Genomic DNA, 24,472 nt, shown 5'->3' with positions numbered 1-24,472 from the left:
TGAGGAGGTTGTGAAGGCTAGCACTATAACAGGGTTTAAAAGAGAACTGAATAAATTCATGGAGGTTAAGTCAATTAATGACTATAGCCAGGATGGGTAAGGAATGGTGTCCCTAGATGGATGGCAGGAGAGAGATCACTTGATCATTACCTGTTAGGTTCACTCCCTCTGGGGCACCTGGCATTGGCCACTGTCAGTAGACAGGATACTGGGCTAGACAGACCTTTGGTCTGACCCAGTACGGCCATTCCTATATTCTTAGAGTGTGATAAGCATTCCTAAATTGCATTTTTAAATTATGAATTACTGCAAACTATTTTGTTTGGAATGCTTTGCGTGCTATTCTCTACAAGTCAAATTAGAATCAGATGATTGATTTTTAACAAATCCAGAATGTGTTTCCATTGTTTAATTTCTTTTTTAAAAATACAAAAAAATATAAAATTTAGAAAGTCAGCCACAAAACCCATAACTAACTGCAATCATGTACATACAAAAATAACCTCCCAAAATTAAGGAACAAGCAGATACTGATCATTATAGAAACATAACCACATCAACTTGCCTCAAAGATTACATTGGCATGAACTTCACTAACAAAATTTAGAGTTTATTATTTTCAGTTATATTGTTTCAAATGCAATTATGCAAATACAGTAATTCTGTGTTTCTCTTCTCACAATTTTAAACACTCAATGTCCAGAACTGTGAGTTTAACAGGCACTCTTTGAATACCCTATAATATCAAACACAGCAATGTAAGAATACATATGAGTTCTGTCATCTAACAGCAACAAGAACAGTATTCCTACATGAAGTGTTGGCTCCCAATTCAATCCCAATTTACGTTAAATGTTTAATAAAGTACACAGGAAATTAGATACAAGTCCCATTAATGACAATGGACCTTGTCTAACTCAAACATTCATTATCTATTGCATTGAAAATGTGTCCCTCTGAAGCACTACTTTCCTTTTATTCTTATATCTATGAAACATTTTGATATCATGGAGTCTACCTGACCTGCTGATTACCCTTCAGTTTACACTATTGTTATGAATATAAAGAAAAACAAAAGCTCTTTCAGCCTAAATGTCATCAAAATGAAATCATTTTTGCTCATGACTATTACCAAAATTGGAATATTGTTAACTTAAACAGGCAGAATGAAATCAACTTTGGAAGTAAGTAAGTTGCAAAGACATTCCCTAAACAAAATGAAAAACAATGAGAACAAGGATTTTAAAAAAAAAGAGACTTCCAAACAATTATATGCTGCTTTTTTTTAAATTAAAAACAAAAGAGGGCAGCCAAAAGAAAAATCTTGAAACTGTGTTTCAAAGGAAAGATCATCCCACATTAATTACATTGTTCTGTGGGGAAAATAGACCTACTCAACTTCTAAAAGGGTTGGTGACGGGGAAAATTTGTATAGCTGCAATTAGAATTTTCCAACAGTGAGGGTTATATCACTTCAAATAAATCTGTGCGGTAAATCAAAGAAAAGGCAGAGGAAAATAATTATCCACTTTTTAGTGAACCATCTAATGCTGTTGTCTGCAAACAGACCAAATATCAGAAGTCATATCAGATAAAGAATGTACCAAAAGAATTGGTTTCCACTTCATAGTTTTGGAGTCCAACTTTACAGCAACACATGAAATGCAATGTTTTCTCCTTCTCAAATTAAATGTTAACTGTTTGTTTTGCTTTTAATATGAGACTGTCATCTATTAATAATGGACAATTGTCTTCAGTATCATTGTAATATCCATCTTTATTAGAAATAGCTCCTTATCACTGAGTGTAGATCTGCAAAATTTATTGATATTCTGTAGAACTGAATATTAACTACAAAATATGCCATACTTTTATTTTCTCAAGTTTAAAATGATAACTTTCATTTGCAGAGACAGACATGTATCCACACAAAAAAGCATTAGAAAATGTCCAGCACAGGGCATTTAGGGGCAGAGAGAGACAGAGCATGAGAAATTTGAGATGAATATACATTTGACTGATCAGAACATGAGACACAAATACTGGCACCTGCTTCCTCTCTTTCTCTTTAAGTAACCAAGGAAATTGTATGGATAAAACAGCATTAATGCAATTTTATGGTTTAAAGGCTGCATACAGAAAACTCAGGAAATTCAAAGTTATGGTTCCCACAGTAGTTGTAACGTGGCCACATTTCACATGCAAAGAAGTTAAAAAGTTACAATATGTTGTTCTGTATTTTAAAATATTACAAATACTCAAGTGAGAATGTGGGATTCATAACTCAATTTACTAGCTTGTGTATGTGAAATCTCAACCATAAATTTGCAATAAATATTGGATAAAGTATATAATATCAATTAAGAGCAATTTGTCCACTCAATTTATGAATGTTCTGCTCTGCTCTTTTATGGCTGTTGCAGAAATATGTGAGAAAAACATTAAGAATGTGAGAATTCTACATGTTATGTTCACACGACTTTTTATACTTGAATCTTTAGAGAAACACTAGTCTGAGAAATGTTTATTTCCCTCTTTTACAGATAGTACAGATGAGCACTGTATTGTCATCTGTTAGGTGAAGTGCTGGTATTAAAGCATACAATCTCTGAATTCTAGTCCCAGCTATAACAATAATTATCTCTCTGGCTCAATACCGTAACCTCTCCGTCTCAGCTTCTCCATCTGTATGTGTTCGTAAGACCACATGTCAGCTTTGCAGTTGTTGGGGGCTCTTTTTTGTGGGTCCTGGTAGCCCTAAGCAGCTTTTACCTCAGTAACACACACTAATCCATTTACAGAACACTATTTTATTTGCTTTATGCTCTTTCCTTAGTCTTTCAATATATTTAAATGAACAAACACAAAAAAAGTTAAAAAGCTTATACATATGAAATTCTATTTGAATACTGACAACTAAGGCACAAAAACAACAGTCATTCTTGTTGGAGGGAGATGTGCACAAGAAAAGCACAAAGGATAATAACTTGAATCAGATATTCACTGGGGTACTGGTTAGCAGTGGATGAAACCGTACATAGAATTATTTTGTTTTTGTGGAAAACTGAAAACAGAAGACTTTAAAAGCATAGGTATCATCTGAGAACCCTGGAGGGCAAACAACTACCACCAGAAAAAAAGAACTGGAATAATTAAAACTTGTGACTTCCCTTGGTTCAAAAGGGGTACCATCATTAAATGAGCAACTATGTTAAGACAGAGGAATCTCCATTACACTTCTTTACTTTTCCTGCATGCCTTGTAAAACAGAAGATCATCATTTATTCATTCTTTGGATTTATATGCTATACCTATCAATGTCTATGTATGTGTCTACATACTGCTGACATCCTCTCAGGCCTTAATACACGTAGCTGCTGGCAGTAAAGGAACGGTCTATTTATCCAAATATTTCCTAGCCTAAAAATTTTTAATTTTACATTGTTTCAAGATTTAGCCTGTAGTTTGGATCTATTGTTACATCCCAACAACTTTGTCCATCACTAGTTCTCCACCGAAAGTAAGTTGAGTCATCTTGAGGATTCATTATGTTACAAGTGTTGGATAAGCTCATTTTTTTTTATAAACAGCACATAAAAGTTTGTGGATGGTAGTATTCAGTGGTATGAAAAGAATCCACTCATTGAGATGTGGGTGGTCATTATAGATAGCATAAGCAGCTTTATAAAACAAATATATAAGACCATCTGAAACAATGCATTTTCACATAAATGACCTTGTATAAAGATCCTGAGATGTATTTGTACTGGCTATTATATTTAAACATTAGAATAAACAAACTTCTTATAATAGGAGGTAAATCAATGAAATTATTGTTTGGGAAGACAGGATCAGTCATAGGCTAAGTCTGAGAACTCCCAAGGATATTCCAGTCTCTAATATAGCCCATTCTTAAGCTACTCAGGTCAACAACCTAATAAGCAGCTGTTTCTGCTGGAAAAGGATTTGTTGGCAAGCTGGACACCTGTATTCTGCAGCAGCCAAGTTTACTCAGTGTGTGGCCACAGGTGTTGACCTAAGTGCTATGAAGCCAAAGGAGGAAGACAAAAGGAATTGGCATTAATATCTGTACTAACAGAAAGAGTCCAATATTCAAGTTACATGAAAGTAATTTTAGCTGTCGGCTCCTAGAAGTAAGACTACTTCTCTTCTCTGATTTGATTCAGGCTATACCCTGAAGACAATAGAAGAGGAAAGGAGGAAGTACATGAGTCTTTCTTCAAAGTAAGTTAAAGGCTATGACCCTTTCATTTGGCATTCTTGAAAGCCGTAAAATCTGACAGTGAAAATGTACAATACAGACACTCCAATTCTTGTTAGCCTGATTAGTAGTCCCTTTTCTTAAACTCTATTCATGCACCAAAGGAAAGCCTCTCTCAAAGTATTAAAAAAGTAAACCTGGTAATTCAAATGTCTGGGAGTATGAACAATGGGGTGATTAATGTTATAATCGATATATACTATGACTTTGTAAATAAGAAAGGATTTTAAGCAAACTTTATTTATAAAATGTAGTTAGCAAACTGATCTAGTATATCCAGTTCTGTCATTAGACAAAGATTCCTGATTTCAAGAGACTAGTTGCACAGAGAGGTAGAAAAAAATATCACCAAACAGCCTGAAGGTAGAGCAGCCAAGAATTCACTGATGGAGGATATATTTTATTGCAGGCAACCTTAAATGTAATGGAAAACAACACAATTATGATTTAGGAATGTCAAGAGTCAAGTAATGTTGGAGCAACAGGAGAAACTTTTGAGAGTTCTTGGTTTTTTAAGTCCGTTCCAAGGTAACTAAATGATACTGAAAACTTTTTTAAATAAAAGAAATTAAACAACCTTTCTTGCTGGTGTCAAGGGATTTGGGTATGTATCTAACACAATGATTTGACACTGATGTGACGAAAGTGGTTTTTATCCTGCTGTTCGGCAATTACCTACTTACACTTATTTTTGATCCACGTTTCTGATGTGATGCTCAAACTATTTTACTTTCTATTTAAGTCAGCTAACACCTTTTAAGCATAATCATTCATATGCGTACCAATTTAAGACAAAAAAAAGTCCGGTCATTAAGTCCATGCCCTGCCAATGAAGAATATCAAGACTGCTCCAAAAAGGCCACAAAAATAAACTGAAATTCTCTCAGTGACTTTAAACAGGCTATGGATCAGGGCCACGGATACCTAAATGCAGGACTTACGGAATATTCAACATATATTACACATTATCTTTGCCAGAAGGACAAGCAGTGAAAAAGAAGCAGAATTACCTGCAGCTTTTTGTAGCGATCTTGGTGTGAGATGAATTCACCTTCCTTTTCTTTCAAGGAATCTGTTTGTACGATACTATGCTTTTCCATCAAATCTTCTAAATCCTAACAATAGAAAACACAGATGTGTTTTTATTTTTAAATGTGAGAGAGTACAATCTCCTGGAAGTCATTCCAAACTAGCAATACTTTTGATGGTTTTAGGACACCTGCTATTATGCAAAAATACACAGCATTTGGGGTCTCACACACTGGCAAACTACCATGCAGATTACAGACCCAGTGGATCCCTGTAACCATTGTACACCTCTCTGCCAGTCGGCAGAGAGGCCCCTGGGTCACACTAAGCATCTCCCAAAAATGAGTAACAATATGTGTTATGTTCAATAACTGTATGCATTAACATCTACCTTCCATCTAAAAAAAATTGTGCGCTAGATTCACAGGGAATCTAAAGCACACACCCATATCCTGGGGATTACTGAAGTCAGAATATCCCCTGGCTCAAATTAAAGAGGTGTCAGGTAAGGTCGCATTACCCCAGTATTTCTGCACCTGTTACCTAGCATGTCTTCATCTCAGTCTATGCCAACTTCTTCTATTGCCTTTCAAGCCCATCCCTGTCCTCCTCAGCCCTTATCATCCCTAGTCTGTCACTGTCCTTGCTTCTGTTCCTTAACACCTCCACATTCCAATGAAGCTATATTCCACCTCCTTGTCCATACTGCCTGGGCATCAGGCAGCAAGGCATTGAGAGCACAGGAGCCAACGTGTGCCCACTCAGTTCCAATATCCAATGCCCTAGTACCCTCAATAGCTGGGAGAAGCAATTGCAAGGAAAGAACTTCTCAGCTCTGGACAGTAGTGTATTCACTGTATGTGTAATTAGAAGAATTTGACTAGCAGTCTCTTACAAAGCTGTACTGAACATGATTTCCACAGAGACAGAAAAAGGCACCTGTCTGAGCCCAGGGGAACCCCAATCTCAAAATGTCAAATCCCTGTTCCAGAGCAGGGAGGTGCTAGAAAGCCTCAACAAAATGATTCTAAGTATGTTTTCACACTGTAAAGGCAATACTTTTCCCTAACCAAATTCTTAGAATAAGTTGAACCATTTGTTGCTTAAATTTAAAGAAAGAAAAAGAAAAAAAAGACCAAAAACAGCCTGAGGCAGACCTCCACATGGAAAATTTAAGTTTGAACAGCTAAAGTTTGGCAAAATTCTAAGTAACTGAAAACAAGGTCTCGTAACAGAAAGTATTAAACACCTTAGCTATGGGTGCCACTGCCAGCTCCTGCTATTATTAATTTCTATATGCATTTAAGAGCAGCCATACCTTTTTAATTCTACATTTTTCTTCTTCTGCATCTTTAAGTTTAATCTCTAGACTTGCAAGTGTTGGGTGAAGATGCTTCTTTGATCCATTTATCCCTGGCTTCTCAGAGTCACCCACAGGGATGGTTGAATTTTCTGAAGGTTTTCCTTCTGTTAAACTCAGAGAAGGAATTGAGATATCCAAGGAAGAACTGGCTGATAACTGAACCTAAATCATGAGACACAAAAATTATATTATTTCAACATAAATAATATAGGACAGACATTTTGAAATTATTATATTTCATGTAAGAGCTATGCAAACCTTACTTTCAACAGAAGATTTAAATGTCAGTTTGCCAAAATATATACATTACATGATGGTTAGCAGACCTGTGTGAGGCACTACCATCAAAACACTTGCATCTGAAATACCATTAAAATAACAGTTTACCAACAGCCAGATGGTTACCCCTAATTCACTTCAGATTATACTTCACATGAGTAGCCTCATTGAAGTTAATGTCAATACCTGAAGAGTAACATACTATTGATTTTGAGTGAGGGGGCTTGTAAATCTTAAGGTAACTGTCTGATTCTAATGCCGCTAGTAAAGACATTTTTAAGCAGTGACTATTTCTGAAATTTTTGGTAGCTTTAACAGCAATACTTTTTTCAAAGAATATTCCTGCCATTGCCTCCTGTATTTCAGCATTACAGTACAGTTTAGCAAAGCATTTAAGCATATGTTTAGAATTGAGCACGTTTTAATGTACGCAGCTCAACTGGGGACCATAATGTCTCACAAATTACTTTACAAAAATCTTTTATTTAAGAAAGAGTACTTACTGAAATTTCTGTTTTGAGGTTGAGAAGCATTTCATTGTGGATTTAAACTATATTTTTATCTAATATTATACATACATGCTAAAACATACATTGCTTTGTAGATTAAATTATATTCTGCCATCTCAAAGAATTCCAAGATACTAATCTTCACAATGAATATTCAGAGACTGGTAACTGATATCTTTGTTCTGAAATTACACCTTTAGAAACTACTCAGGAGTCAACTTTTGTCCAATAAGAAAAAAAATCTCTAATTTGGTAAGAAAAAATACAATGCCAAAGGATAAAATACATCAACTTCCTGTAATAAAAGTAAGATTATGTGCTCACCTGTTCTTTAAGAACAGCTGGGTTTAAAATATTGTTGGCTGTTTGAACAGCTGCCAGTACGTCATCACCTGATAAGATGAGTGAATCGGAAGAGACAAGGCAAGCAGAAGGCAGAGAATTCTCCAGAAGAACATCTGAAGAAACGCTTTCTAGTACATGGACTTCAGATACTAATGCAAGAAAGCAGACATGAAAATATTTTCAATATTAGTAGATTGTGTGTATGTTTCTGAAATCTACATCTAGTGAACCTAACAAATATTTTTTGTTATTAAAGGATCATCGTAGAATACAAACAGATAAATAAAATTATGTTGCTGTTACACTAATGTAAAATTTGGCTTGACTTTATAAGAGTTAAGCCTGCCATGGCTTTATATCTTGAATAATGTTATTGGCATACTCTCCATGCTTGTACAACTTACCTTTGCACTCAAAGATATCACCAGCTAGTGATATGCCCCTTCCTCTGAAATTGCCTGAACTTGAGAACCTTTGAGGCATACTGCAAAAGCCATTTATTTGACAAGGTTTTCAGGGACAGATGAGACTATGCTCTTATGTGGCAGAGATAGCGGGGGAGGACTAAAAGTGGCTCTTTCGCGTCTTTGAATTATTGACTGTCTTATATAATTCATATTTTTATATATATATATATATATATATACACACATATACATACATACACACACACACACACACACACACACACACTTTTTGCTACTAGATACTCATTTATAATGGTATGCAATTGTTAGGGCACCTGTGGCATTTTGGATGGATATTTTTTGTTATTTAAATCTGAAAAAAGGAAGAAAAGACAGCTTTTATATAAGGACATTTAGATAAACATCTCACCAAGCAACATGGAGACAAGCAATTTTACATGTGTTAAATACATGCCTTATACATTAAATCTACAATGGTGAACAAAGGAAAGAATAAAATGACCCTATATCCAACAATACACAGGTATAATAATTATTGTTGCATGTATGGATCTCTTCCACAGTCATTACATTCCAAAGGCAGGAGTTTCCTATTTTAAGCTATGATTTTGTATGTGGGTCATCATAATTTCTACATTACAGTGACATAGATCGTTTTTAAGGGAATAAACAAAAATACATTAAATTAATAATAATAAATTTAGAAACCACATGGGGGAAAACCAGTGAGATTGCATTAATAACGTTTTTTAAATTGGTCCTAGGAAGCCTGTACCCTACGATACACCAGCCATAGATATGATTTTCCAGTAGAGGGAAGAAAAGGCCAAGTTACTAGCATATAGTCTACAGAGGGCCACACAAAACCAGTTAAAATGCTAATTTAAAACGCATTTTTAAAAGAGCTGAAGACTAACTAGTTTTATTAAATTAATAGAATTAGAGACTGACACCCCAGGCTGAAATCTTGACGTCTTCATTAATAAAGTAAAATAAATCCTACAGTTCTTTCACTCCCAAATGGAAATAATATAATATAATTTAACAGTCACTAGGGGATCACATATTCTTAAACAAAACCACTTGGGGTAGGATTGGCAATTTAAATGGCACCATACTGCATATGAGTGGTCTTTGTTTTGACCTACAGAAGCAATGCATAGGTTTGCAAACACTAACAGAAACAATCAGGATCCAGTATTACCAGTCTGACATTGCCTAGATCCATAAACTTTTTGTCAGGATTCACAGACTGATAGGTTCCAAGGCCAAAAGGGACCATCGTGATCAACTAGTCTGACCTCCTGTATAAAAGAAGATATAGAACTCCCCCAAATTTCTAGAGTTTATATTTCAGAAAAAAAGATCCAATCTTGATTTTCAAATGGTCAGTGATGGAGAATCCACTATGACCACTGGTAAATTGTTCCAATTGTTAATTACCCTCACTACTAAATAATTACCTTAGTCTCACTAGCTTCAACTTTCAGCCATTGGATTATTGACATTAGAATAATCCTTTGAACCAAGATCAACAATTAATTCTAAAGTATAATTTTATTTCAGAAGCTTGTTGCAGTCAAGTTCACTCTTTCCTTTCACATGTTGGTACTGATCAATGAAGCATGCCCAGCAAATGGACGACCCTTTGCAACTCAAGAGCCTAATGGAGAAATATAGATACCAAATGGAGAAATATAGATAGGTTTACCATCTTAACTGTTTCTACTCAGTCAATCCCACTGACCAACAAGTGCATCCACTCAGCAAAATCCCAGAATGAAGAAAGAGGAATAAAAGAGAATAGTCGGGGGAGGAAGGGGAGAGAAAATAAAAAGGACATGAAAAAACAGTCCTAAAAATTGTAACGTTACTTATAGACACAGAAAGATGGTGAAAGACTTAGTACAGACAATATTGCAGTTACTGGCCCAAATGAATAAACTACACAGAAAATTTGCACACAGCAGAACAAAGATAAATAAACAAAAAAATCACCAGCACTCAATGAACTCTATCAACCACTGCCAGTGGAAAAATTTTGTAAAATTTATTGGAGAAAAGTGGAATCTATTCAAAGTCCATTCTCTTTTCTTCCAGCTAAACAAATAGCAACAGCTAATGTGTGATTCAAAATAGGAGTTAGTTTTTCCTATAACTCTTCACTGCAGTTTTCAGCTTAGTGAAACTCAATATCTTATAATAAGCATCCTTTATATAGAAATTGTTCGAAGTATGTGTTGATGGATACATTAATAGACATGCATATGACTTCCACTGTACCTATAGTAGATGCTGCACAAAGCTCAGATGAAACATATCTCTAGTTCTGCAAGGCTGGTTTTTACCAATTTCCCCACCATTATCCCCCACCAAAATAAACCGGATGAGTTTCTTGCAGTTTTTAAATATTGTAAATAATATCACTGATTCACTGTGGTACGATACATACTTACAATTCTTGAAGGAAACAAACACCAAGAAAGCTAAAGAACAATGTTGGGATGATTCTAAGGGGAAAAGTTTAAATTAATGGATGAAACTAAGAAAAGGAAAATTTAAGCTTCAGAAGTAAAATACTGGCCCCATTTATGTCAATGGCAAAACACTAACTGATTTCAATGGAGCCAGGATTTTATCCAACAGCAGGAAAATATCTCTAGCAGCAAGAGCCCTTGGTTCAGTCTCTGGGGGCCACAAAAAAATACACAGAGGTTAGGGAATGCTGCTCATAAGAAGTACAAGAGGACGTTCCACTGTAATGCAACTTAAAGGTTGTGCAGGTCCTAAGGGTCACAGTAAAAAATTTCTTCTGTAATACCTCCTAAGGTGCATTACAATGGCATATAGCCAAATGGTTCTAGGATTATGATATTCACATGTACTATGATAACAATCTGAATACCTAGACTGCATGTGCAACCTTAACTTTACCATTTCTTGACTTTAGCATGTTTAAGTGTGCAACCTAAAACTTCTAATAGATGTCTAAATTCCAAAATCCTACTTCCACTGAATAGTACCCAACTCCGGGAGTAAATCCATTGCAATTAGTCATAAAATAATTCTCAGGTCAGATAGAGTGTCACAATATGGCCCATATTTGTGTATGGAACAATGCTCGTGTTCTGAACCGTATTCCATAATTACCTAACAGAATTTTGCTTAGCACCAAGCTATAAAGAAGTCCTCTAAGACTACTGAGGGAAGCTACATTGTGTGCAGTTCAGTAGGTTTTTATTTAAATATCTTCGACAGAGGCATTAGTAACATACAAAGTCTATTAAAGCAGTATTCTTGGATCTTTGATGGTAGCGCAAATTACCATTATAAAATAAGATAGCAAAAAAAGGCACAATTTTGTTTCAGTGTACATGTTCAACCCAGAGATCCTAAGAGAAGATAACCCCTTTAAAAATCCTCTCACTCCAAACATTGTAGCAACCTGAAACAAACTTATTTTCTGTCTTGTGTTACATAATATTGGCCATTTAACTATTTAGAAGGGCCCATATTAGTCATTTTCACAGTTCAACAGAAAATCCCACAACAGAAACTCTCTTGCAAACAAGGCCCTTCTTTTGAGCTGAAAACAGGTGAAGTTGAATGGAGATCTGTTGGAAGAAAAGGGAGGAGGCAAGCTCCTGCTACTTAGGGGCAGTGAGTTAGTTCTTGGAGAGAGTTAGTTTGTTTTCAGTTTGCAAGATCTGGTAGGAGAGGCAATGTATTGTGAGAGACAATAAAGATAGCCAGTGTCTGAGGAGGACAGAGGAAGACTCACAGAAGACTGCAAGTGAGGACAGAAGACAAGACGACTTGCAGTCAGAAAGAACAGAAGAGGGAAGGCCTGAGACTTGCACCAACACCAGGAAGAGGCAGTTCTACATGAATGGGGAGTGTCTGCTTTGAAAAACAGTCAGACCTGTCACCAGAGGTGATCTGGAGAAGGGATGCAGACCAAAGTGGATGAATAACCATTTCAAACAGATTACTTAAAAAAAAACAGAAAATCTACAAAGGAATAGAAGAAGGGATGGATCAGCAAGAAAATCTATTTTCTGGAAATCAGAAAAGCATTGGGGACAGATGGAGGTATTGTCCAATACTTAAAGAATATTTCACCTCAGTTTTTGATAAGGTCATGGCAATATTGGTGATAAGGGTAAGGAGCTGGGGACAGTAGCAAGACAACTAATGGGAACGAGGATATGAAAGTAGAAATTACCACATCTGAGGTGGAAGCCAAAACTCAAACAGCTTAAGAGGACCAAACTGGGGGGTAATAATCTCCATCCAAGAATATTAAGAGACCTGGCACATTAAATTGAAAGTTACAGAGAATTCTTTTTGAGATGTCTGGCACGTGGGTCTTCTCCACTTGCTAAGGATCTTACTGACTGCCATATTTGGAGTCAGAAAGGAATTTTCCTCTAGGACAGATTGTTTTCACCTTCCTCTACAGCCTGTGGCACAGGTCACTTACTGGTTTGAATTAGAGTAAATGGTGGATTCTCTGTAACTTGGAGTCTTTAAATCATGATTTGAGGACTTCAGTAACTCAGCTAGAGGTTATGGGCCTATTACATGAGTGGGTGGGTGAGGTTCTGTATACTGAAATGCGTAGGAAGTCAAACTAGGAGATCATGATGGTCCCTTCCGGCCCTAAAATGTATTAGTCTATAAGTCTATTAAAAATTGCACTATTTAAAGCAACTATAAAGAATTATGGAATATGGTCTGAAAGTCAGAGAGACTGTTCATTTGCAAGTGAAAACAAAAAGGGTTGATGGGTTGCAAAAACCACTTCTGAAAAGTGTACTAGTATTCACAGGAGCTTTACATTTGATTAAATCAAAACTTTCACATTAATTTGAAATATTTGTGGGACTGGGACCCATTCTGCAAATTGCTGAGCATCTATCTCCAAATTTCTCCTGCACCTACACAGCAGCCAAGATGTTTTGTATTTTTTTAAAACTTAGTACTGCTCCTTAGTAGCACCTCTTCAAGTATAGGGCATTCCCCACAGGCACAGAGAAGTAGCAACAGAAGAGTTTTAAGCTGACTATAGTTGTCTTCCTGAATTCTCAGGGTGTGTGCCACCAGTATTAGATACCATTCAAAATTCAACTTGCTATTCCAGAGAACAGAAAAGGCATTGATATAATCCACTTCTTCCACTAACATTGTTCTCTGAGGTGTATTTTGCATCCCTTAGAGTACCACAGAAAGTACACTATGTGTGCATGTGAAAAGAGTAACAGTACTTTGGACTCTCTTAACTGAAGATCTGGAGAAACTTTTCCATCAGTACTTCTATGGAAACCTTGTTTCAGGCTGTCTGCAAACTCAGGAAGAAATCTCTACATCAGGTTAACCTTCCAAACATAAACCAAGCACATTTTTGCATCCACAAGGATTAGAAATGTTTTTAAAAAATGAAAGCTTAGATACTGCAGAATCTGAATATGACATGTTGGCCACATAGGAATATGAGGTAGGACGACGAGTGTTTAAAATAGCAGTGCAGGAGAGCATGTTTGGGGGACTGTGACTACTTTTCATCCTATAAAACCGGGCTCCCTGACAGTAATTGAGTCCAACCACAATAGAGCTCAGAAGGAGTAATGAAAAACCTCTTAAAATAACTTTATGCCTAAAAATGTCTCCATTTTAAAGGTTTTTTTTTATTCTTGAGCTCTTCATAAAGTCCAATAGGAAGAGAAGGTTATTCACACTGTGCAGTAACTGTGGTTCTTCAGGATGTGTCCCCCTGTGGGTGATCCGCTTCAAGTGCTAGTGTGTTTCGGTACCATCAATTGGAGATTTATGTTAAGTGTCCGTGCAGGTCGCACATGTGCAGTAGGCATTTTGCAGTACTGTTGGTACCGCATCTAGCGCGCACAATCTGAGCCCTCCAGTTCCTTCTTTACCACAGAGTCCTAATGGCAAACTCCAAAGTAGAGAAGAGGAGGGTGGGTAGACCTAGAGCCAAGTTACAGCATAGTGCTTAGTAAAGGTGTGGACAGAGGCCCAAGTGGCCACCTTGCAAATTTCTAATATCAGAACACTGTTAGGAATGCTATAGAGATTGAAACTGATCGTGCGGAATGCGCTCTGATGTGTGTAGGAGGGTCCATGTTAGAAATAGGATAAAAATGTTGAATGCATGTGACGATCCATTCAGACAATCTCTGAATGGATATTGCACAGCCTTTACTACTCTACTACTGAACACTCAGTAGCAGAAAAGAAAAATCTGAGATTTCCAGAAAGGTTCTGTCCTTTCCAGGTAAAATGCTAACATCTGCCTGATGTCCAATGTATGCAAGACGGTCTCTGTTGGAGTCTTGTGAGGATGATGATAGAATGTAGGAAGATTGATTTGTTGGTTCATCTGAAAGAATGATGCCACCTTTGGTAAAAATGCTGGGTGTGGGCATCGCGTGACCTTGTCTTTGAAGAATATTGTGTAGCGCAGTGGTTCTCAAACTAGGGCTGCCGCTTGTTCAGAGAAAGCCCCTGGTGGGCCAGGCTGGTTTGTTTACCTGCCGCATCCACAGGTTCAGCCGATCACAGGTCCTTGTGGCCACAGTTCACCGCTCCAGGCCAATGGAGGCTGCAGGAAGCAGCTTCCAGTATGTCCCTCGGCCTGTGCCACTTCCTGCAGCTCCCATTGGCCTGAAGCGGTGAACCACGGCCACTGGGAGCTGCGATCGGCCAAACCTGCAGATACGGCAGTTAAACAAACCAGCTCGGCCCGCCAGGGTCTCTCTCTGAACAAGTGGTGGCCCTAGTTTGAGAACCACTGATGTAGAGAGGATCGGTCATGAAAGGCCCATCTCACTCACCCGTCTGGCAGAAGTAATGACGGAAAAGGCCATTTCCATGGATAAATGTACTAGGGAACAGGTGGATAGAGTTTATATGGTATTCTGGTGAGGCATTTCAATACCAAATTGAGGTCCCAGGCCGGAGTAGGTTGACAAACCTCTGGGTAAATGTTCTGGAGACCCACATGGAAGTGTTTAGTGATGGGCTGTGCAAAGATCGAGGTCCTGTCAGTCTAATGATGGAATGCTGTAATGGCCATGAGGTGGACTTTGATCAAGTTTGCTGCTAAACCAGACTGTTTCAACTCCAGTAGATATTCCAGCACTAATGGTAGTGGTGTGGTGGAGGCTGTCACATGTTTTTCTTGACACCAGAAGAAGAATCTCTTCCATTTTTGAAAGTAAGTATTACGCATGGTCACTTTTCCTTAGTAATATGTTGTGATTCATGTCCAAAACGGGTTAAACATCCTGCAGGATGAATGACTTCAATTCAACCCTCAAAGACATGTAAATAAACGTTATCTCCCCACATATGTATGGATAGTTGTCAATAATGTAAATCAACAGTTCCTGTCTATGCTGTATTCCCATAATTCAAAGATCAAAAGAACATCCTAGCATTTCAATGAAGTGTAAACATGGGATCTCTCTGTATTCAGCTCTCTGAAATGTACAGCAAATCATCGGTGAATGGTGGAGGAACAGGCCATTATCTTATGTTAATTTGTATAGCTGAGTACTGGTGACAGATTGCCTAAAGGATAAATTGCCTTATATTAATCTGTGTGAATAATTAACAATCGATGCTTAGGAAATAAGGGCCTATTGTACCCAGAGGGACTCCAACTTGTCAAAGAAGACATGCAATTGTATAAAAGATCCTTGGATCCTGATATTTTTTTATCTCAGATCTTCTTAAGTTTCATCAGGAGAAGTTTGAGTCGCAAGATGAGATCCCATTTAAACTGGTACACCCTGGATATGACATTGGACATTGTACTATAAAACTTATTAACTAAATTCTAAACAAACTCTTTGCAACTACAAAGCTCACCATCTTGCTATGTATCTGAACCTCAAGGACTGAACTCATATCTGTATCTACACTGATCTTTTAGCCACACTCCCTCACTTCCTTTTTTAATAATTTTTTGTTTAATTAATAAGAATTGGCTGTGAGCATGCCTTTGGGTAAGGTCTGGAATATTCAATAACCTGAGAGGTAATGTGTTCAATCCTTTGGGACTGGTAGAACCTTTTCTTTTATATGATGAAATAAGATGTTCAGAAATCTTCATCATATTTGACTTGGGTACCTGGATGGAGGTCTGAGGCTGGGTTGCTTTAAGGGAATTGTGGTGTCAGTTTCTGAACAACCAGTCAGGTAATAAAGAAGCTGTTTTATGATGGCTTGCTAAATCTAAGTATTGAAAATACCCACCAGCTTTGGGGATTATCTGACCCATTCTTTGCAGTTCGCCCTAATTGAATGACCTCAGCTCGACCCCACTGGGACCCCAATCACATACGTGTTTGATTTGTTCCAAGCAGGCCAGTTCGCCATACTGGAACTATGGAGAAGCCATATTTGATTGGGGTGAAGAATGCAACAGTTTTCTGAGATAGCAGGTCCAGACAGTGAGGGAGAGCTTGAGGGGTGCATATCACCATGCGCATCAGGTAAGGGTACCATGCCTGCCTGGGCCAGGTTGGGAATAGGAAAATTATTTTTTTTATTATTGTTATACTCTGTGATACACTGCATTTATTTTGTACTTTTGCCCATGTCTCCTGCACTCTCTAGCTCAGGAGCTGGCAACCTTTCAGAAGTGGTGTGCCGAGTCTTCATTTATTCACTCTAATTTAAGGTTTCGCACGCCAGTAATACACTTTAACGTTTTAGAAGGTCTCTTTCTATAAGTCTATAATATATAACTAAACTATTGCTGTATGTAAAGTAAATAAGGTTTTTAAAATGTTTAAGAAGCTTCATTTAAAATTAAATTAAAATGCAGAGCCCCCCGGACCAGTGGCCAGGACCCAGGCAGTGTGAGTGCCACTGAAAAAAATCAGCTTGTGTGCCACCTTTGGCATGCGTGCCACAGGTTGCCTACCCCAATCTACTCTTTCAGTGCTAGCTAAATGACACTACATCAAGAATACAGGATTCTTAACAGAATTATGAACTGTCTACTAGTAATGTGTCTTATCATATACACTGTAGTTCTGCATTCCACAGCATGAAAGAAAATAAACTAGTAACAAGAATACTCTTCTCTAGGTGTTTGGAGAGTTCTGTAATTTGAGCAGGCATTGAAAATGCTAGTATTGGGCTTGATCAGAAAATTTTGCCAAATTGTCATTACAGGTATGCCAAGGGCATCCACACTAGATAACTTTCCAAGTCCCTTCATCTATAGCATGTTGAAAGGGCACCGAAATAAGCAAAGACAGCACATGGAAGATTCTTGAGTATCAAAGTATCAAAATAAATGAACAAAGAGCTTCTCTGATATATCCTTGCACCAAGAGGTGCCGAAACTACATGTCAGACAAAAAATAGCCCCAGACCAGGCAAGATTGAAAGGCTACAGAGAAAGATAAATGCAGTGAGAGAAACCTTTGATCTATCCATGTGTTGGACGGATACCAATAAGTGGAAGCTTAAAAAAATTCTCCAACTCATCTGTATGTCACACGAACAAAACAGAATCTCATTCTTCAATACATTCATGTGTCAAAAATTCATTTAAGCCAAAGAGATCCAAAAATGTTAGAGTGTACCAAGGTACCACATCCTATAGATATATTAGCAGAGGGGCAAAAAAGTGAGACCCACTGTGACAGTATCCCCAGGGTACAACCTGGAAATGTAGGACAGCTATTCTCCCTTAATTCTCCAATCGGATCTCTCTCACACAGTGCTATACCAGCAACAAGCAGCAAAACCCCTCCAGGAGCTGTGATCACTCAGCCATCAATATTTGGAGTCACACAACCAGTTAAAGTGCATGAATGCTCCCTGAGCCACTCATGAACCAAACAGATAGATGCACCAGCCAATCACCCCAGCCCTGCAGCCCAGAAATATACCATCTTACACTGCTCAAGACTCCCTTGGACAGTGCTAGCTCCTTAATTAGTTCACCACTTTTTCAAAGGAAAATGGACATGCATCAGCCTTTGTAATCTGAGCTTTGACTCCCCAAGCACTTCAACCAAAAAGACACCATTTTAAATGAAATTTAAAACAGATGTATTTATTACAGAAAGACAGATATTAAGTGACTATAAGTAGTAAACAGAGATCAAAGTTGGTTACCTAAGAAATAAAACAGAAACACAGTCTAAATTCTAACTTTAACAGACTAAGCAAGATTTGAATCAGTCTCACCCCATTGGATGTTACAGGCAGCTTACAATTTATACTAAGACTGAACTCCTTTCCAGCCTGGGACCAATCTCCCTAGTTCAAAGTCTTTGTCTTCCAAGTGTTAAGATGGAGGACAGAGACACCAAGTGATGTCATCACTTTCTCTCTTTTATACTTTCTTCCTGCTGCTAGAAATATCCTTTCTGTGACTTGGAGGTCAAGCAGCCCCCATTGTGTATGTGTCCTCTCGAAGAAGTCTCTGAGATAATGGATTCTTCTTGATGGGCCATTAACGCAGATGTCAACATCCCAATGAGATGAACACAAGCAGTTCACACTTCTCAGAGCAACTGTTTCAGTCTGTTTGAAGACTGAGGCAGACATTACCGAATGAATTTATGCTCGGTTCACATACTGAAGGTTTTCTTTACAACTAGATACTTTGTTTTAAAAAGGTTAGATTCTGGAGAACAAGAGGCCAACCATCACTAAAAAGAACTAACTTAATAAGATGCTATGAGTGAGCCCAAATTCCTCCTTGAAGGTAACTTAAGTTGTCCCATTTCCCCAAGATTCACTGGAAGAGTGAGAATGCCATCCTAATCTTAACACAGCAGTTTGTCCAGAGGGAAAAGCAGCAAGTTAAAAACGGTCTCAATCTTGGTGCATCAGAGTGAAGAACAGTAACAATGTGTTCAACAAGCAGTCAGTATAAAGCAGCTATGTAATGGCTCCTATGGTATACCTTTGGACACTAGAACCCCACAGCTTATCTCAAGGCCCTGCATTCGTCGGATACATGGTGGAGGAATCTGGTCCTGGCTAGCACTTATAAGCACTTATAAACAAAGCAGTTCCTGACCCATGCAGCTTGAATCGGCAATTCCTGCCCAGACTGCACCCCTACTCTCACATCCAAGAGTCAGCAGTTTCTACTTGGATTTCATTGAGACAGCATCTATTGCTCAGCATTTCTCAAAGATCCAGTTTTTACTCTGATAGTGCAGTCTACAGCAGGCCAGAATCATGCAGCCCTTCTTAGTCATCGTCAAAGAGTCCTCTCCTGGCCAGCATAGATGTGCACAGTTCCCCTTTCAGCTGTTCCAACATGCGAGATTCTCTTGCTTTCCAAAGCTCTATTGCAGCTCTTGCCAATATGAAGCATTCATGTGCCAGGGTGAAGCCCATATATAATTCCTGCCAATCTGAGTCACTCATTCTCAGTCTTCCATCAGGATGCATGTCATTCTGAGCCTTAGAAGAGTACAGGAAAAACCAGAATCATGTGCCAACATACAAGCACAGGGCACTTAATGATGTCAGATTTTTTCAAGATCTGCTAAAAGGCAGAAACTACACAACTTTTTGTAAGTCTCAGACTTACACCAAAGAAACAGAGATATGCTGAGCTGTAATAGCTCACCATAGGTCTCACTGACCTTGGTAGTATTACAGGGATCATATTTCCACATACAGGAACTCTTCCTAAATAATCTTGAGGCACAAATAGCTTTTTCTTCAGAATTCCTTCCTGTTCTCTTCTACAAACATCTACTGAATACATAGTAAAGCCCATCATTTATCAATGTTTAAGTAGGTCCCCTGCACATGCCTCAAACGGTACCTATACAACTTAAAAACAAACCAAAAAAACCCAGTATTTTGTACCATATTCCTACCTCCTTTCATTTGAAAATTTATTCTAGGGTCCAGTTATTGAGAATAGAGCATAAAGCTTTTACATAAGTATTGCCATTATATGACCACAGAGGGAACAGAGAAAGGAACTGAAATCTATCACTCTTATTCTGGTACTATATTGAAGAATACTCCCTGTGCCTCCCTCAATAAAACAGTCAGAAAAAGTAGTGTATGAGGAGTCAGCAGTTTTTGAGACATTATAAACAGTAGCAACAGCAAAGACAGATACAGCTGTGTACATTGCTGGCCTATGCAAATACATACTATTATCGTTTTCCCTAGTATTTCCGCATTCATTCCTTCATATTGCTTTTATTGCATCTTGCCCTTAAGTAAGAGTACAAGCTCTTTGTAGCATCAGCTCTTTTTATTCTGTGCTTAGGGACCCATTGTGTTAGGTACTGGCTAATTCTGATAGGAACACATTACTGTAATTTTAAAAAGAAAGCAGTTCTACTTCCTGCTACCAGTCTGCATAATACAATATTTCTTTAGCATTACATGCTGCTGGAGGAAGATTCTGTGGGAAAGTAGTGTGTATACTTTGACTACTGTATCTTGTCTTTTTCCCTTATACCAGCAAAAAACTCCATTATGCTTATTCATATTTTTGTCCATTTCCAGATTATGGCTAAATTAGTCCAAAGCTCTATCTGAAGGGCATGGGGGAGAAGTGTTAGTATACCAAAATTCTGCATTTTCTCTTTTTTATATGAGCCAGTAGTGAAACATGGAACATAGCATTACCATCGACATACACCCCCATTTTGAGGTCTCATTCTTCTAATTGAGCACTGTGTAATTCATAAGCCTATCCTTTCATGCTGTAAATACCTGGGGAAAAATGGTGCAGAACCAAGATCCAAAAGTTGGTATAAAGTTCAAGTGAACCATCAATACCAAAAGTCCTTAATGTAAGTTTTATAAAGGAATGTAAAACCAAATCCTGACATTTTAACTTTTGATTTAACTGTATTAAACCTAAATATTGAAGAATGAATAGGCCAATTTTTTTGCTTTGTCAATTTTATTTTTTATGAATGTAGCACTTTCAAGAAACTGATGGGACCCTTAACCATCCGTATAAGTCTAATAATGAAAATGCACTGGGACTCTTTCAAGGGAACCCAAAATAATCTACTTCAATAAAACAGTGTCGTTTACCTTTAACAAAAGAAAGACTTAAGATTGCCATCACTCAAAGTGTGAAGATGATGATGCAAGAATATTTCTGTCCAAAAACCTTGACCAGGCAAAGCCACAATTTCCCAACAAACAAAAGGTAACTTACAAGGCACTGTTCATAAAACATTGGGTCAGTCCTATAAAATCTTGTTTGTTGCAATAAACCACTTAAATCCTTGCAAATATTTCATGAATAAAGTGCACCGGAACTGTATGAAATAGCAACAGAAAGAGCAGTATTACCAGTTTAAACTTGTTATATTATACCTGAATACATAGAGAGGTTTTTATTTTATTTAAAAACAGCCGGATACAAACCACTGCCCAAAAACAAAAACAAAAAAAATCAAGATATTGTATTATGCAGACTGGTAGCAGGAGGTAGAACTGCTTTCTTTTTAAAATTACAGTAATGTGTTCCTATCAGAATTAGGGACCCATTGTGTTAGGTACTGGCTAAGCACAGAATAAAAAGAGCTGATGCTACAAAGAGCTTGCACTCTTACTTAAGGGCAAGATGCAATAAAAGCAATATGAAGGAATGAATGCGGAAATACTAGGGAAAACGATAATAGTATGTATTTGCATAGGCCAGCAATGTACACAGCTGTATCTGTCTTTGCTGTTGCTACTGTTTATAATGTCTCAAAAACTGCTGACTCCTCATACACTACTTTTTCTGACTGTTTTATTGAGGGAGGCACAGGGAGTATTCTTCAATATAGTACCAGAATAAGAGTGATAGATTTCATTCCTTTCTCTGTTCCCTCTGTGGTCATATAATGGCAATACTTATGTAAAAGCATCTGCTCTACGCTCAATAACTGGACCCCAGAATAAATGCTTATGAGTCACACAAAACTTTTAAATACCCTTTAAAATTAAATATGTGGATGTCACATTTGGCTTACTTATATAGTATCTATTTTCTAAAGTCTGATGTAAGCCAAAATGTTTTAATTTTGTGAAAGTCACTAGCGCATCTGATGTGCATTCAAGTAAATAGATCTGAAGAACTCTATGAATAATATGATGGATGTAAAATTATTTGTGAAAATATTGTGATGCTGGTAAACCAGGTGTCAGCTTTTACCAAGGGTACAGGAGTCACGTGATTACTAACAAATTCATAGCTGGAAACCAGACCAGCTCACCTGTATGTTAATATTGTTCAACATGGGTATTAAACTTGTGAGAATGTGTTTAGTCTCTATAAAATGCATGTAAATTGCTGCATGCATTAATCTTACTTGTGATGTCTGCATCCCATGCTATAACATAATGTTAGTTTTGCTTTGTAATTATTAAAATGCCTACTCTAAACTTGTAAACCTAGGCAGGAGAAGTGATTCCCCTGCCCATCCAGAAGAATTATCAAGTTTAAATGGGCCATTGCGGGACATCACAACAAAAAGGCTGGTTGAATGGCCCCCTGACACCCATGAAGGTGCTACGTACAAGAAAGAACATCCTATCAGCCTGAATTCTGGAAGAGGCAAATAAAGATAACTAACACGAAGATTTTTCATCTCTTTGCTGTTTGAACTCTTACGAAGGCTGGAGCAAAGAAACAAAAAGGTAGAGATCCCAAGGTCAACCTAGGTTAGCCGTAAAAAGACATTCAGTGTCACAAATTACTACACCCATAGACTGAACTCACTGTGCATATATGTTGCCTGCTTTCACTTGTAAAAGGCTCTTTTATTTCTTTTTCCTAGCTAAATCCTTAATTAGGTTACTATAGGATTGGCTATCGGCATTGTTTTCAGTGTGAGATCTAAGGTAAAAACTGATCTGGGGTAAGTGACTGGTCGTCATCTCAATATTTTGGCATCAGTGACCATTTATCATTAAGGTCTTGTCTACACTGCCACTTTACAGCACGGCAACTTTCTCACTCAGGGGTATGAAAAAACACTCTCCTGAGCACTGCAAGTTTCAGCGCCATAAGGTGGCAGTGTAGACAGCGCACTAGCACTGACAGCCACATTCCCAGTGCTGATACCTACTCCTCTCATGGAGATGGGTTTTTTACAGTGCTGGGAGAGCTGTAGCCCAGCACTGGTGCCACAATTACACAGCCACATGGCAGCGTTTTAACATTGTTAGTGAAGACATACCCTAAGTTCTGCTTGCCTGAATGGCAAGATAGAGGAGTGCCCAAGGGGACTGTCTGTGACTCCATGGTAAGACTGTTACAGCAATCTAGGAGTTCACATTTGTTACTGAGTTGTTGAAATCTAATTATAGACCATACCCACAGTTTGAGGTGTCTGCCCTGCTTTTGACAGTCTGCTCTGAGGTTGGCATGCTCGGTCGGGAGCCAATCCAGACAACACGTCAAATATGTTTTCCTTATTATTTGATTTTGGTTTCAATGACACTTAACTAAAGCAAATTATAATATATACTGAGTGGAAGCCAATAGAGTAACACAAGTAAACACAACGTTGGAAGCAAGTTTAAGGAGGGCAACTTTTGTATAGGCACAAAAACTATGCCAACATTATGTGGGATTTTATAACTATAATTAGTTTATGTGATTTATTCAGTAAAATACCATAATAATTGGTGGAACTCTTTAGTTCCTCGCATAAGGATTACATCTTCTTAAAAACAGAAAAAGATGCATTATTTTGGCTTAGACTGGAAATCCAACTCACCCCCAACAACCAAATAACCACCAAACCATAATGTGTCCTTAATCTAATCTAATGTAACACTGATAAATTATTTTTACCTGTGATCTATTTTATACGGCATAATAAGGATCCAAACAGCCACCAAACACATAAAAACAAATTAAGAGTAACTCCACAGTACATTCCAGCTTCCACCTGTGACAAAAAGATGTATAACATGCTCAGAGACTTAGAGAACTTTAAAAAAAAACGAAACTACTAAAAACGGTTGTCATAAACAGATAGTTAAGAATTAATTCTCTTTTACCTGTAAAGGGTTAAGAAGCTCAGTAAACCTGGCTGACACCTGACCAGAGGACCAATGGGGGGACAAGATACTTTCAAAGCTTGGTGGAGGGAAGTCTTTTGTTTGTGCTCTTTGTTTTGGGGGTTGTTCGCTCTTGGGACTAAGAGGGACCAGACGTCAATCCAGGCTCTCCAAATCTTTCTGAACCAGTCTC

The 24,472-nt window shown here is 37.7% G+C and overlaps 1 protein-coding gene across 4 annotated transcripts in view; it reads right to left on the bottom strand.

The window, feature by feature from the left end:
- Positions 1-24,472, bottom strand: part of CCDC91 (coiled-coil domain containing 91) — a 335,613-nt gene that overhangs the window by 232,974 nt on the left and 78,167 nt on the right. For all 4 annotated transcript variants that reach the window (XM_050966062.1, XM_050966037.1, XM_050966045.1 and 1 more), the window contains exons 4-6: positions 7,787-7,956; positions 6,630-6,836; positions 5,293-5,397 (exon numbers count right to left, since the gene is read on the bottom strand). In XM_050966062.1, coding sequence (XP_050822019.1) covers positions 5,293-5,397; positions 6,630-6,836; positions 7,787-7,956 — 482 coding nt within the window. The remainder of the gene's footprint in view (positions 1-5,292; positions 5,398-6,629; positions 6,837-7,786; positions 7,957-24,472) is intronic.

Source organism: Gopherus flavomarginatus, chromosome 1 (genome assembly GCF_025201925.1).
Source record: "Gopherus flavomarginatus isolate rGopFla2 chromosome 1, rGopFla2.mat.asm, whole genome shotgun sequence".
Taxonomy (NCBI): Eukaryota; Metazoa; Chordata; order Testudines; family Testudinidae; genus Gopherus; species Gopherus flavomarginatus.
This window is presented reverse-complemented; position numbering and strand designations above follow the sequence as displayed.